This window comes from Typopeltis vanoorti, chromosome 21, assembly GCF_054136105.1.
Source record: "Typopeltis vanoorti isolate ZY-2024b chromosome 21, IOZ_Tvanoo_1.0, whole genome shotgun sequence".
Taxonomy (NCBI): Eukaryota; Metazoa; Arthropoda; class Arachnida; order Uropygi; family Thelyphonidae; genus Typopeltis; species Typopeltis vanoorti.
Genome location: NC_143569.1, coordinates 78,460,007 through 78,473,405, shown reverse-complemented (window position 1 = coordinate 78,473,405; position 13,399 = coordinate 78,460,007). Strand labels below are relative to the sequence as shown.

General features: G+C 38.9%; 1 protein-coding gene across 3 annotated transcripts in view; it reads left to right on the top strand.

Moving 5' to 3' along the window:
- Positions 1 to 13,399, top strand: part of LOC150095019 (protein deacetylase HDAC6-like) — a 694,680-nt gene that overhangs the window by 638,301 nt on the left and 42,980 nt on the right. For all 3 annotated transcript variants that reach the window (XM_090411706.1, XM_090411707.1, XM_090411705.1), the window contains exon 31: positions 9,918 to 9,985. In XM_090411706.1, the coding sequence (XP_090267832.1) occupies positions 9,918 to 9,985 (68 nt within the window). The remainder of the gene's footprint in view (positions 1 to 9,917; positions 9,986 to 13,399) is intronic.

The following is a 13,399-nucleotide window of genomic DNA, read 5'->3' as shown; positions in this document are numbered from 1 at the left end:
ATGCCATATTATATTGGTAGGATTATGCTAGAAAAACTGATCTGGCTGGGGATCTATGAGTTTTAGTAGATTGAAAGTCGAAGTTCAAGGGCCATATAGCAAAAATTGCAAGTACAACTCAGAGAATAATTACAATTCCGAAACGAACTTTAACGTGTAAAAATAAGGAAATCATTTTGCCTCTTTACAAGGCTTTGATAAGATCTCACTTGGACTATTATGCGCAGGTCTGGTCTCCTGGTTTTCTTGGTGATTCTGATACAATGAAGAGAGTGCAAAGGAGTGTTAAAAATGATATCGGGATTGTGGAATACCAGTTATGAAGACAGATTGAGAAGTTGTAGTCTAAAGACATAGCAAACAGGAGAGAAAGACAGGTGACATGATTGAGACTTACAAACTTATGAAAGGGTCAAGAATGTCAGTAGATGGAATTTTTCATTTTATGGAGGATGGTTAGAGGAGAGAGGACATCTTTGGAAGTTGACAATGAATGCTGTCAATACAGGGCTGAGAGCTAGATTTTTCTCTCATAAAGTGGTGCATGATTGGAATGGACTGCCATTTTTATTATTAGTAGTAGAAGTATGGGCAACTCCAAGGAGTCCTTAGATTCATCGAGGGAGGCCCTAACATCATGTTAAGAACAACTATTCAACATTCACACAGTATCTATCATACTTTGCCTTGAACTCATTTACAGTCATGGCACTCACAACAGACTCTGGCAGCTTATTCCACTCATTCACCACTCTCCAAGTAAAAAACCTAGCTCTAACACCCTTGCTAAATACACTCTTTCCCAGCTTCCATGGATGGCCCCTAGTCCTCCCATCACCAGTCCTATTCTCAAAAATATCTTTTGAATTAATCTTATAGAAACCCTTCAGTAATTTGAATGTCTCAATCATATCACCCCTTTTCTGCCTATCAACCAATTTCTGCAAACCACAAATCTTCAACCTGTTCTCATAAGGTTCATTCTATAGACCTGCTATTATCTTGGTCACTCATCTCTGGATCCTATCCACCTCCTTCCCATCAAGAAGGAACTCTGGCACCCAAATTTGGGCACAATAGTCTAGGTGGGGTCTTATCAAGGCTCGATACAGAGGAACAATAACCTGTTTGTCTCTGCTCATCAAAGTATTTTTCAGCAACCAAGTGATTTGATGAGCTGATTTAGCCAGTTTTGCGATGTGCTGCCTAAACTTCAACTCCCTATCCACCAACACTCTCAAATCCCTGGCCTCGTCACTCTCCTGGAGTACAGTTCCACCAATGTGGTATACTGCTGCTAATCTTTTCACCCCAAAATGCATAACCTTACATTTTGCCACATTAAATTGACATCCATTCTCCTTAGCCCATCCCTCTAAACTATCCAAATCATCCTGCAAAATTTCGATATCCTGTGCATTCACTATTGCTTTACCTAACTTTGCATCATCAGCAAACAAATGAACAGTTCCTCTCAGATCCTTTCTAATATCGTTAATGAACAAATTAAACAGTAGTGGTCCAAGAACAGAACTCTGTGGCACATCACTAGTCACAGGCTGTCTTTTGAACTCTACTCCTGAATAAACCACTCTCTGATATCTCTCCATCAACTACCCTCCTATCCAGTGGTGAGCTATAAGGGGCTCATGCAAGCCCTTTGTTAAATTTTTCTCAAATTTGGAGGCCCCTTGTTTACTTTATTTTTTCAAAAAAAAAAAAAAAAATTTTTTTTTTGAAACATATTAAGCGACAAACTCATACGGTAACCTAACAAAAATTAATTTATTCGTAGTGTATAGATTATTTGGAATTATTGTTTCAACACCTCTATAACGGATGTGCCCAAGTTTGAAAATAAAATAAGTGCATGCGCTATCTTTACCCTTCTCCATTCTGGTAGCCAATCGTATGGTAAAACCAGTAGCCAATCAAATGTTTTATAAAAGATTATCAAAGATTTCATTCTTATAATATTTTTATAGTTAAAAAATGTTTTTCTTATGTAAGATAAATTAACACAGTTGACTGTGTGCAAATATTTCATGTTTAATTCATGAAATATTTGTTTAAAAATGATAGCCTTTAGAGGTTGATTATCCTCTCATACATTTTGATTGGAATTTGTACACAAGCTGTATTAATAAAAGTTCTTGTGTGAAATATGGCTTCTTTTTTTTTTTTTTGCTCAACAATGCGAGCCCTTAGTTAAAATTTCCAATTTCCATGGCTCACCAACCCTATATCCATCCCCATATGCTGCAGTTTACTGATTAGAATTCCATGTGGTATTCTGTCAAATGACTTAGCAAGGTCCAGTAGGATCACTGTAAACCCATTACCCTTATCCAGTTCAGCCGTCACTGTGTTATAAAATGTGAGCAAGTTACTGAGGCATGATCTACCCTTCACAAAACCATGCTGCCCCCCCATACGATATCCCATTTTCATCTATCCATTCCTGTATTCTCCTCTTGACTATTTTCTCCAAGACCTTGACAACGATTCCTGATATGCTGATTAGTCGGTAATTTACAACAACAGTCTTGGAACCTCCTTTATGCAGTGGAACTATTTTCTCCTCTTTCCACCCCCTCGGGACTAACCCAGACCCAAGACTCAAATTAAACAAAATGGTCAAGGGCACTGACAATTCTTTAGCTGCTTCACGTACAACACGAGCTGGTATACCATCCAATCCCACAGATGTATTGACATTGAGGTTTTGTAATATACCATTCACCTCCACTTAATTCACCACCATTCCCGTATAAGCTGTTAGTTCCTTCATTCCTGCAATGTCATCACCTGAATGATGTACTCTTGCAAAGTGCTCGCTCAATACTTCCACTATATCAACTGATTCGGTTACCTCCCTACCATCGGCATTCTTTAAAATTATTCTGCCGTATACATTTTTTTCTTTTACTTGCAACATATCGAAAACACTATTTGGGATTCTCTTTAGCCTGCATGGTTAATTTTCTTCCATAATCCGCTTTTGCTTTTCTTACCACACTCATTACTCTTCTGGCCTGCAGGTCACCTTTCTCCTTAAATTCCCTCGACAGTTGTTTCTTTTTTTGCAGCTCAAGCTTAATGGTGTTATTCATCCATTTAACCCCTACTTGATTTACTATTCGGAAGGAAGAGATACAGTCAGCCATTGCCTCCTGCAAACACTCCTTAACCACCTCCTATGCACTATCAGTATGTCAACATGTAGTTTTATATGCCATGGCACTGAACCAAGCAAACTCCTAAACTCCTTTTCATACTTACCAGCCTGGTAATTCCACGTGTACCCTGTCTTAATTGAAAATTCCACACATTTAGCCACCTCCCAAGTCAAGACCGATCACTCTCACCAATTGGTGGCTACGTGGTCATATTCGTTACAGCCAAATTCTTACTAGGTCAAGCACTCTCTAATCCTAGTATTTTCCATTACATGCTGTCACAGATAGTTATCCCTTAATAACTGCATAAAATCCAATTCCTTCCTCCCATGCCATGTGTCCTCTCTTCCTTCCAGTCAATGTTACCATAGTTGAAATCCGCCATAATAATTACCCTCCTTCCACTCATTGCTTCTATTTTCTTATGCATATAAGAGGTATGGGAATGCTAGAAGAGGAGAGAATGGAAACAGTAGGAGAGACGGAATGAGAGAGGTATGGGAATGCTAGAAGAGGAGAGAATGGAAACAGTGGGAGAGACGGAATGGGAGAGAGACATGGGAGTGCTAGAGGAGGAGAGAATGGAAACAGTAGGAGAGATGGAATGAGAGAGAGAGAGAGGTATGGGAGTGCTAGAAGAGGAGAAAATGGAAACAGTAGGAGAGGGGGAATGAGAGAGAGGTATGGGAATGAAAGAAGAGGAGAAAATGGAAACAATAGGCAAGAGGGAATGGTAAGAGGTATAATGTATGGGGACTCAATGATCCGTGGTGTTCAAGATAGGATGCGTGAGGAGTGTTTGCCAGGAGGAACAATAGAAAGGATGGCTTTGGCAGTTAAGAGAGGTGAAAGGGTGGATGAGATGATTGTGATGGTGGAAACAAATGACTTGAGTGATGGTGTAAATAGGGCAGTGAGAGATATGAGATTCTTGCTTGAGGTGGTATGAAAGAAGACACAGAGAGGAAAGATAGTGTGTGTGTTGCCTAGGTATGATAATGACGAACTGAGCAGAAAAGCGATAATATTGAATGACATAATAGCTAGAATGTGTGACAAGAGAGGACTGGAATATGTGGATGCTTGGAGTGCGTTTGAGGACAGAGAGGAATTGTATGCAAGAGACCACTTACATTTGAATGAGGAAGGATGTAGGCATCTGGAGAGATTAGTGTTCTGAAAAAGTCAGCGTGTCCCAGGGAGGGTGGTAGCAGGAGTGGCCTCTAGACTCTGCTGGGTTCAATGTTACCTGAGCCCAGCAGAGTCTAGAGGGGATAATGCTGGGTATAGAAACAACTGCATTTATATGCTATATACTAATGCCAGGAGTATCCGGAATAAGGGAAAGGAATTGGTGGTGCAGATAGCATCAGCCTGACCAAAATTATTGGGATTACCAAGACGTGGTTGACAGAAGAGGATATAATAACAGGAATAGAAGTTGCTGGGTACAATATTTTTCGGCAGGATAGGAAGGGAAAGTGTGGTGGTGGTGGAGTACTGCTTAGGATAAGTGACGACCTATGTCCTCTAAGAGTGGAGACTTTGGAAGGCAGTGACACTAATGATTTTGAAAGCATATGGTGTGAGGTAGAGGTGGGCAAGACAGGATATTTAGAGGGGTGTTGCTACAGACCCAGGAGTACAGTGGGTGGGGACCAGGAAATGTTTAGACAGTTAAGTTTGGCAAGTGCAAGAAGAATGATTGTTATGGGAGATTTTAACTATAGTAGTATAAACTGGGGAGAGGAAGATGCGTGTAGCAATAAGGGAATGGAATTTCTAGAATTCTTGAGGGACAAATGTCTTAGGCAACATGTAATAGAGGGAACAAGAGGTTCAAGAGTTTTAGATTTGGTTATAGCATCAGAAGAGTTGATAATAACTGAGATGACATCTCTCCCATCAGTTGGAGAGAGTGACCATATGGTTTTGACTTGGAAAATGAATAGACGTGCAGGAGTATCAAAGAGACGGGAACATATGTGGAATTATAAGGCAGGTGATTATAATAGTCTAAGACTTCAACTTGGGGAAGTTTCATGGAGGGAGGAATTGGAAGGCTGGGATATCATTAGTGCATGGGAAATTATGAAAGAATATTTGTTAGCAGCAATGGTAGGTTGTATACCACGAGTGAACAAGAGGACACAATTTTGAGTAAAGTGGATGACAAAGAATATTAAACAGGAATTGCATGCGAAAAAGAGACTGTGGAAGAGATATAATGAGATAGGAGAAGAGAATATGCATGAAGAATATAAGACACAGTCCAGAAGAGCGACTAGTATGGTAAGGAAGACGAAACTGGAATATGAGAGGAGATTAGCCCTAAGATCCAAAGAAAATCCTAGGGAATTTTTTAGATATGTGGCCAGGGAGGAGTAATGACTGTGGAAGAATGATATTGTGGTATAAAAATGGGAATAGAGTGACTGATGCAGCAGACAGTAGAATTGTTCAATGAACACTTATTTGGAGTATTTCATCCTTGAGGAGTCAGTTTTAATGCTAGAGGGATAGAAAAGGTTCAAGGTTTAAAGGTACAGGAGGAGAGTGTGTTTCAAATCATGAGTACTCTGGATGTCAGTAAAGCTGTGGGACTGGATGGTATTTCACCACGAGTTTTGAGAGAATGTGCTAGGGAACTGACAGGGCCTTTGACCTGGCTTTTCAATGAAAGTCTGGCTGCTGGAAATGTGCCCGTGGAATGGAAGGAAGGTAAGATAGTGCCATTGCATAAAGGTGGTAGCAGACTGGAAGTGTCTAATTATAGACCAGTTTGTGTGTCATCAGCAGTTAGTAAGATCTTGGAGAAAGTAGTGAAGGACCGTATACAGCATTGGGCAGATGAGGGTAATGTTATCTGTGAGAGTCAACATGGATTTGTGAAGGGGCACTCTTGTTTAAGCAATATGCTGGCCTTTTATGATAAAGTTACACGAGTATTAGATGAGGGAAAGACATATACTGTCATTTTCATAGACTTAGCGAAGACATTTGACAGGGTGCCACATGATAAGCTGATATTTAAGTTGCAGCAATGGGTCTGGATGTCAGATTGGTCAACTGGATTCAGGATTAGCTGTCCGATAGGAAGCAGAGGGTTACAAGTGGGGTCCCACAGGGCTCAGTACTGGGACCTATATTGTTTACCCTTTATATCAATTACATTGTCAGTGGATTGCAAGGGGATATTCAGTTGTTTGTAGATGATGCGAAGCTGGGAAGGATTATTAATAATAGTGCAGATGCGGCAGCCCTGCAAGAGGATTTGAATGAATGAATGGGGGGTGTCGGTTTAATGCAGCAAAATGTAAGGGCTTGAGGTTTGGGAAACATCGATGGGACAAGAGATCTGGGATTGGTGATTGATAGAAACCTGAAATTTAGGGGACATATTGCAAAGGTGGCAAAGGTAACACAAAGGATTGCTGCAATAATGAGAAGGACACCGACCTGCAGAGATAAAACAGTTATCATTCCGTTGTATAAGACCCTGATCAGACCACACTTGGACTATTGTGGAAAGGGTACAAAGGCAGATAACAAAGATGGTTTCAGGACTGTACAATGATAGTTATGAGGATCGGCTGAGAGAATGTGGACTGCAGAGTTTGGTGGATAGAAGAAGGAGAGGTGATATGATTGAGACTTTTAAACTGTTGAGAGGTGGTTACAGGGTTGACACTGGGGAGTTCTTTCGCTTGGTTGAACAGCGGGAAGGGGTGATGACAAGAGGCCATCCCTGGAAGTTACGAAAGGAAACTGTGAGCGAGAGGGTGAGGAGTGGTTTCTTTGCATGGAGGGTGGTTGAACCATGGAATGCATTGCGTGATGGAGTGGTGAGAGCGAGAACAGTGAATGAGTTCAAGGAGTGGTATGATAGACTTTGTGTTTCTTGGGGGGACCTTCCTTCGATGAGTCTTGATGGACTTTGTGTTTCTTAGGAAGGACCTCCCACGATGAATCTTTTGACTCCATGGAGGCCTGAATAATAATAATAATAATATTATCTCCACCATCTATTCCATCACCTGGTCTATAGCAGCACACAATTGTATATTTTGTTCTGCTAGCCTAAATCTCACACCAAATAACCTCAAATGTGTTCTTTTCTCTATCCCACAGTGCAACTTCTATTCTCCTTGGCTGCAGTTCATCAGCTATCATCATTAACACTCCTCCTCCCCCCATTTTATTCTCCCTGTCCCTCCTGAACACACTATACCCCTCACATTCAATCCCACTAGCTATATCATCTTCTGTCAGCCATGTTTCACTAATGCCAATAACCTGTGGCCTGGAAGAGCCAACCTAGGCCAAAAATTCTTCCTTCTTGTTACTAATACTCCTGCATTAGCATACATGAAATGCAGAAGCCCGTTAGTCCCACCCCTATTTTGATGCCTTATACTAACTATACCATTCCGATTTGTTGTCCTTCGTACTTGCTCGGGCATATTATACACATTCATACACTCAACTGCCTCCCTAGATTCTGCATATCTACTTCCTCCTCCTCCCTTAATAAATCTAGTTTCCCTGATTCTGCACTTCCACTTCATTCAACAACACTTTTTCAAGTCTCCGCACACCAAATCCATTTAAATGCAAACCATCCATCTTATATAAATCCTTTCGCCCATCAAAATCATTCCACACATCCACAACCTCCACCCCACTCCTCCTGCATAATCTGCACATAGATTCATTTGCAATTATGGCCCTCCTTCCCATCTCTTCTCTGTCATACTGTGGTAACATACTCACTATCCTAACTCTCTCACTCTTTTCTTTTGCTACATCTAGTAATTCCTTCAAGTCCTCTCTCTCATAGCCATTTTATCTCCATTTAATCATTCGTTCTTGCCACTACTATCATTTCTTTCACCCTCTGCTTTTGCGCTCTGATAGACTCATTTACATCCTTAATTTTCGCATCCGGTAAGTACGATTTTAACACGCTCACATCTATTACACCTCTTACTAAAGAATCTCCGTACAACACTAGCTCCTTCATTTTTCTTACACTCACGATCATACTCTTATTTTTCTTATCATACTTTTGCCTTTTATTAGTTGATGTGCTTGGTAAACAATTTTGCAAATGCTCCACCTGCCGTTTCGCCCTGTGTATCACTCCATGCAACCGTGCGATCTCATTCATCGCAACTAACTCATCATTTTTATTATCCGTTAAACCATTCACTCATTTTGTATTTTTACCTTCATTCTCACACTCAAAGCTCTCAAAGCTATCTGGTACCCCATCATAAATTCCTATCATATCACTATTGTATCCTATCATATTACTATAATTTGATGTTGTATGTGGTGTGTGCAAGTAGTGAATGTGGTGTGCAAGTAGTGTGAATGAATTCAAGAACAAGTGTAACAACTGGCACAGGTAATATGTGGACTCCCTTGATGAGTCCCTGGCTCCATGGAGGTCTCTCTTAATAATAATATTATTATTATTATACTTGTATTTTATATATATTATAATATATATAATTTCTTGTGAAGCATATTATACTTGACAAGAAAATATATTCTTGTTTGAATCCTTAATCCAAGTATAAGCAAACAAATGTTTTGTGTATCACATCATCCCAAATAGTTTACTTGTATATAAAGAGTGCTTCCCTTTCCATAACGTTTTTTCATTGTAAGATACTAAGGTAACTGATGTAAAGTCAACAGCCTTTATATGGAAATAGACCAGTCATGAAGATACTTCACTGATGAACTTTGTTTGCTTTTATTTGGAAAAGGATTTAAACAAGAATATAATTCTTGTCAAATGTAATATACTTTGTAACTAGTAATTGTTACAGAAGGTAAAACTTCTCTGATGTGAAGTATTTAATATGGTTATAAACTATTTTACTACTTGTGTGTAGAAAATACATGACTTCTACATTGATTTAAACTTGGTATCTTGCTTGGTCTTGCTCCCTCTCATGAGACTCAATAAAGTTTGAAATTGGTCTAGGTAGTGACCCTTCCCATTGTGCTCTTTTGTTATTATTATTATTACATGACACCTCCAAGGAGTCTAAAGACTCATTGAGGGAGGGCACCTACTCTACAACTCCATCTCCACCACTCAATCCACCAACTACAACGAACCACAACTACCATCATCATCTACACCAGTGCCATCTATCACCCACCACCACTAGTATTTTTGGACAATCACAAACATCCATGCCCACAGCAGGATTTGAACTCACAGCCTTTTGGCTGGAGAGTGGATACTCTAACTACTCGACCAACCAGGCCAGCTCTGAGGCAACAGACTTTATGCAAGTAGGCTACTCATGAAGGTACTTCACACACAAACATTGTTTGCTTGTGAAGAATAAACAGGAATATAATTTCAGTATGTAATATATACAAGAATATAAAAAAGAATAAAAGTACAATTTGTCAGTTGTAACATGCTTTGTGTCCCAGCAGTAAAACTTTCTAAATTAGAATGTAATATGCTGACAGCAGCAACCTTGATTGAACTTGGTGAGGTTCATACTGCTAATAGAAAATTTGCATTTCTGTTCAAAAAATAAACAAGAGTGCAAGTTTTCTAAATCTCATGATATGTGTGCAGAATCTTTTTTTTTTGTGAGATGTGTTCTCTCTCAGAATTAAAATATATATACTTTAAATATACTTAGTTGTTTTGATAACCATTTGCTGTTTGCTAGCATTAATAGCTTTTATTTCTTGTTTTAGAACTCCAAATAGTAATAGTCCAGGAAGAAGTTCTCCAGTTCCTATCACTGGTAAAAATGAAGTCATGGGTTAGTGTACTCATTTGTAAAAACAGTTTAATTTCAGTACAGCAGAAAAATGAGTTTTACAATGCATGATTTGAAGAACTAATTTAATTTGTCTCCCTTTTTAATAGTTCACATCATAGAATTTGTTTCACCCTTGAAACAGAAGACAGCTAAACTCCCATTTCTTGATGTATTAATTACCCTCTCTATCCAAACCAATCTTATGTGTATCAAATTTAAAGAATTAAAGCAGATTCAGGAAGGTATTTGCAAGAATCAAGGCAACTGCCTAGTAAGCAAGAAACTTGTGTGATTATCTCACTCTATATGGAAAGCAGGACTGACAGAATAGCACGACATAAAAAATAAAGTTACCTTATTACGATAAGATTCATGTTTATATAAAGTCACGTGACTAAGGAAGTGCACTAAAAGTTGATTTTGTTGCTTGGTGAATGAGTGTAATGTATTGCTGGAGTGAATTATGAATGCCATAATGCTGAATTTTAGGTGAACAGAATTAAAAATTCTCCTCACCTAAAAAAATCTATTAGAAAAAAAACTATATCTTAAAAAGTTCAGACATAATGATTAGTTTTGATATTACTTCACTATTTACCAATGTACTGTTAAAAGAAACCCTTGATTTGCTAAAGTCACATTTTTACCCAGATATATTTGAATTATTTAAATTTACAGTACCTGCAGGTTATTTTGCATGGAAAGGGAAGATATACGAAAAACTAAATGGGACAGCACTGGACTTATCCCTTTATGAATATGAAGACTATGAATACAGCCACTCTCAAACCAGTGGTTTGGCTATGCTATGTTGATGATGTGTTTGATATTTGGTCACATGGTCTAGACACATTGGATACATTTTTAGTACATTTAAATAGCCAACACCTTAAAATCCACTTCACAATGGAACATTTAATGACCAGGGGTGGGTCATGGATAGGCACTGCAGAACTGCAGTACCCCAGTTTTTCTCGATACATAAATATATATATTTGCTTGTAATATTTAATTTTATCATCAACAATCCTATACAATTCTCTTATTTTGTATAAAAAAATAATAAAAATCCTTCTTGTAGCACTTAGGAGGGCAAAGGATGCTAGCAGTACTGTGTTTACCACAGTGCCATATTGCTATGTGCGCAAGCATGTGCACGTCATAGTGAGATGCGAGCTATTAGCATAATGCAGCACTGTCCATCGCGCAGTTCTACTGTTGTTTTTATATGCAGTTTGCACCAGTAATAGAGTGTTCATAGTGCTCATCGTGTTTACTCTGTCTCTTTAAATATTTGGACATTACAATTAAAGACATAACATTTGTTATAGTTTTAATTTTAGAACATTATTGGAGCTATGATAATGGATTTTATTTTTAAGTAATTTTGAATTATAATAAACTGTATAATTTTATCGATAATAAACAATATTTTTTCATGAAACAAAACAAGAAGAATATATTTTATTTTTAAGTAATTTCGAATTATACCAAACTGTATAATTTTATCGATAATAAACAATATTTTTTCATGTTTAATTTTTTTTTTTTTTAATTTTTACCATAATTTTGATATTTTATTCAAACACATACGCTGTATACGGATTTTATTGTACTTACAGTGTGTATGTATATTTCGAAAGTTGCAGCATCCCCACGATTTCAAGCCACAAGCTGCATTGCTAATCACTGTCTGCCCTTCCTGGATATCCTAATCAAATGGCTTCCTGATGGTTTATTATCTTTTTTCTGTTTATAGAAAACTCACACGTACAGGGAGATATTTGCACAATCATTGCAAATTTACACCATCATCTATGGTATCTTAAAAACACTAATTCACAGAGCTAGAGCTATCTGTTCCAACAACAGTGCTCTTACCACTGGACTCACTTACTTGCATCATACTTTCTTAGCCAATGACTATAATCCCCATAGGATAAAAAAAAAATACTAAATCCCCTCCATTTCCCACTACACAAGACTACAACAAAGCTGTTATCCATGTGTAGAGGCTTAAGTGCTGTGAGAACATCATGTTGGAGGCTTAATGGAATGTATACAGCACTCAGAAAGGATTAACATAGGTTTAATACTTCCTATATTTTGTCCTAGTCACTAGGACATCTTTGGGGATTACAACAACAACTAATGTAACATGAACACAAATATTATACAATACTAAGCCCAACCATGTGGGTGACATTAAAGTCCTATCTAGGTGGAGCACCCTCTAAGGGCAGTTTTAGGTGACCTGGAATGTAAGGTGGGACTTCTGGTGATGAGTGTTTCCCAAATCTTCGGAAGCTTAATGCAACCGTATTTATTGAGATTTGGTTGATTTCTGAGAGCTGCTGCTGCTGCTTCTAAGAATAGTCTCTCTTTCTTGAATTTGCTGTGGTGGAGCATGGTGGTTTTCTTCCAAGAGACCCTGTGGGTGGTGTCCAAGACATGGTCAGCCAAGCCTGACTGACCACAGTTGTGTTTACAGATGTAAGACTTGTGTTCCTCCAGGCAGATGGATGCTGATCTGCCTGTCTGTCCAAAGTACGCCAGCTTACAGGAACAGGGTGCTTTGTAAACTCCAGGCAGAGAGAGAGGAGGGAGCTGATCTTTAGTAGAACGGATAAGGGTAGCAAGTTTGCAGCCACCTACAACTGCCCTTAGAGGGCACCACCTAGATAGAACTTTAGTGTCACCCACATGGAACCGCCCTCCCTACTGAGCTTAACCACATACACAGCACTTTCCTCTCCAATGGCTACAGCGATCACAGTATCAAAAAAATAATCAGTTCCTCCCCCATTCTCCATCCTTCTTGTCAACAAGAGTTTAAAAATGCCATCACCATACCCTACATCCGTGGCACATCTGAAAAAATAGCCAAGATTCTAAAAAAGTACAACCTACACACAGCATATAAGCCCCACCTCAAACTTGCTACCCTTATCCATTCTACTAAAGATCAGCTCCCTCCTCTCTCTCTCTGCTTGGGGTTTACAAAGTACCCTGTTCCTGTAAGCTAGCATACTTGACAGACAGGCAGATCAGCATCCATCCACCTGGAGGAAAACAAGTCTTACATCTGTAAACACAACTATGGTCAGTCAGGCTTGGATGACCATGTCTTGGACACCACCCACAAGGTCTCTTGGAAGAAAACCACCATGCTCCACCACAGCAAATTCAAGAAAGAGAGACTATTCTTAGAAACAGCAGCAGCTCTCAGAAATCAACCAAATCTCAATAAATACGGTTGCATTAAGCTTCCGAAGATTTGGGAAACACTCATCACCAGAGGTCCCACCTTACATTCCGGTCACCTACAACCGCCCTTAGAGGGCACTCCACCTAGATAGGACTTTAGTGTTACCCACGTGGTTGGGCTTAGTATTGTGTAATATTTATGTTCAT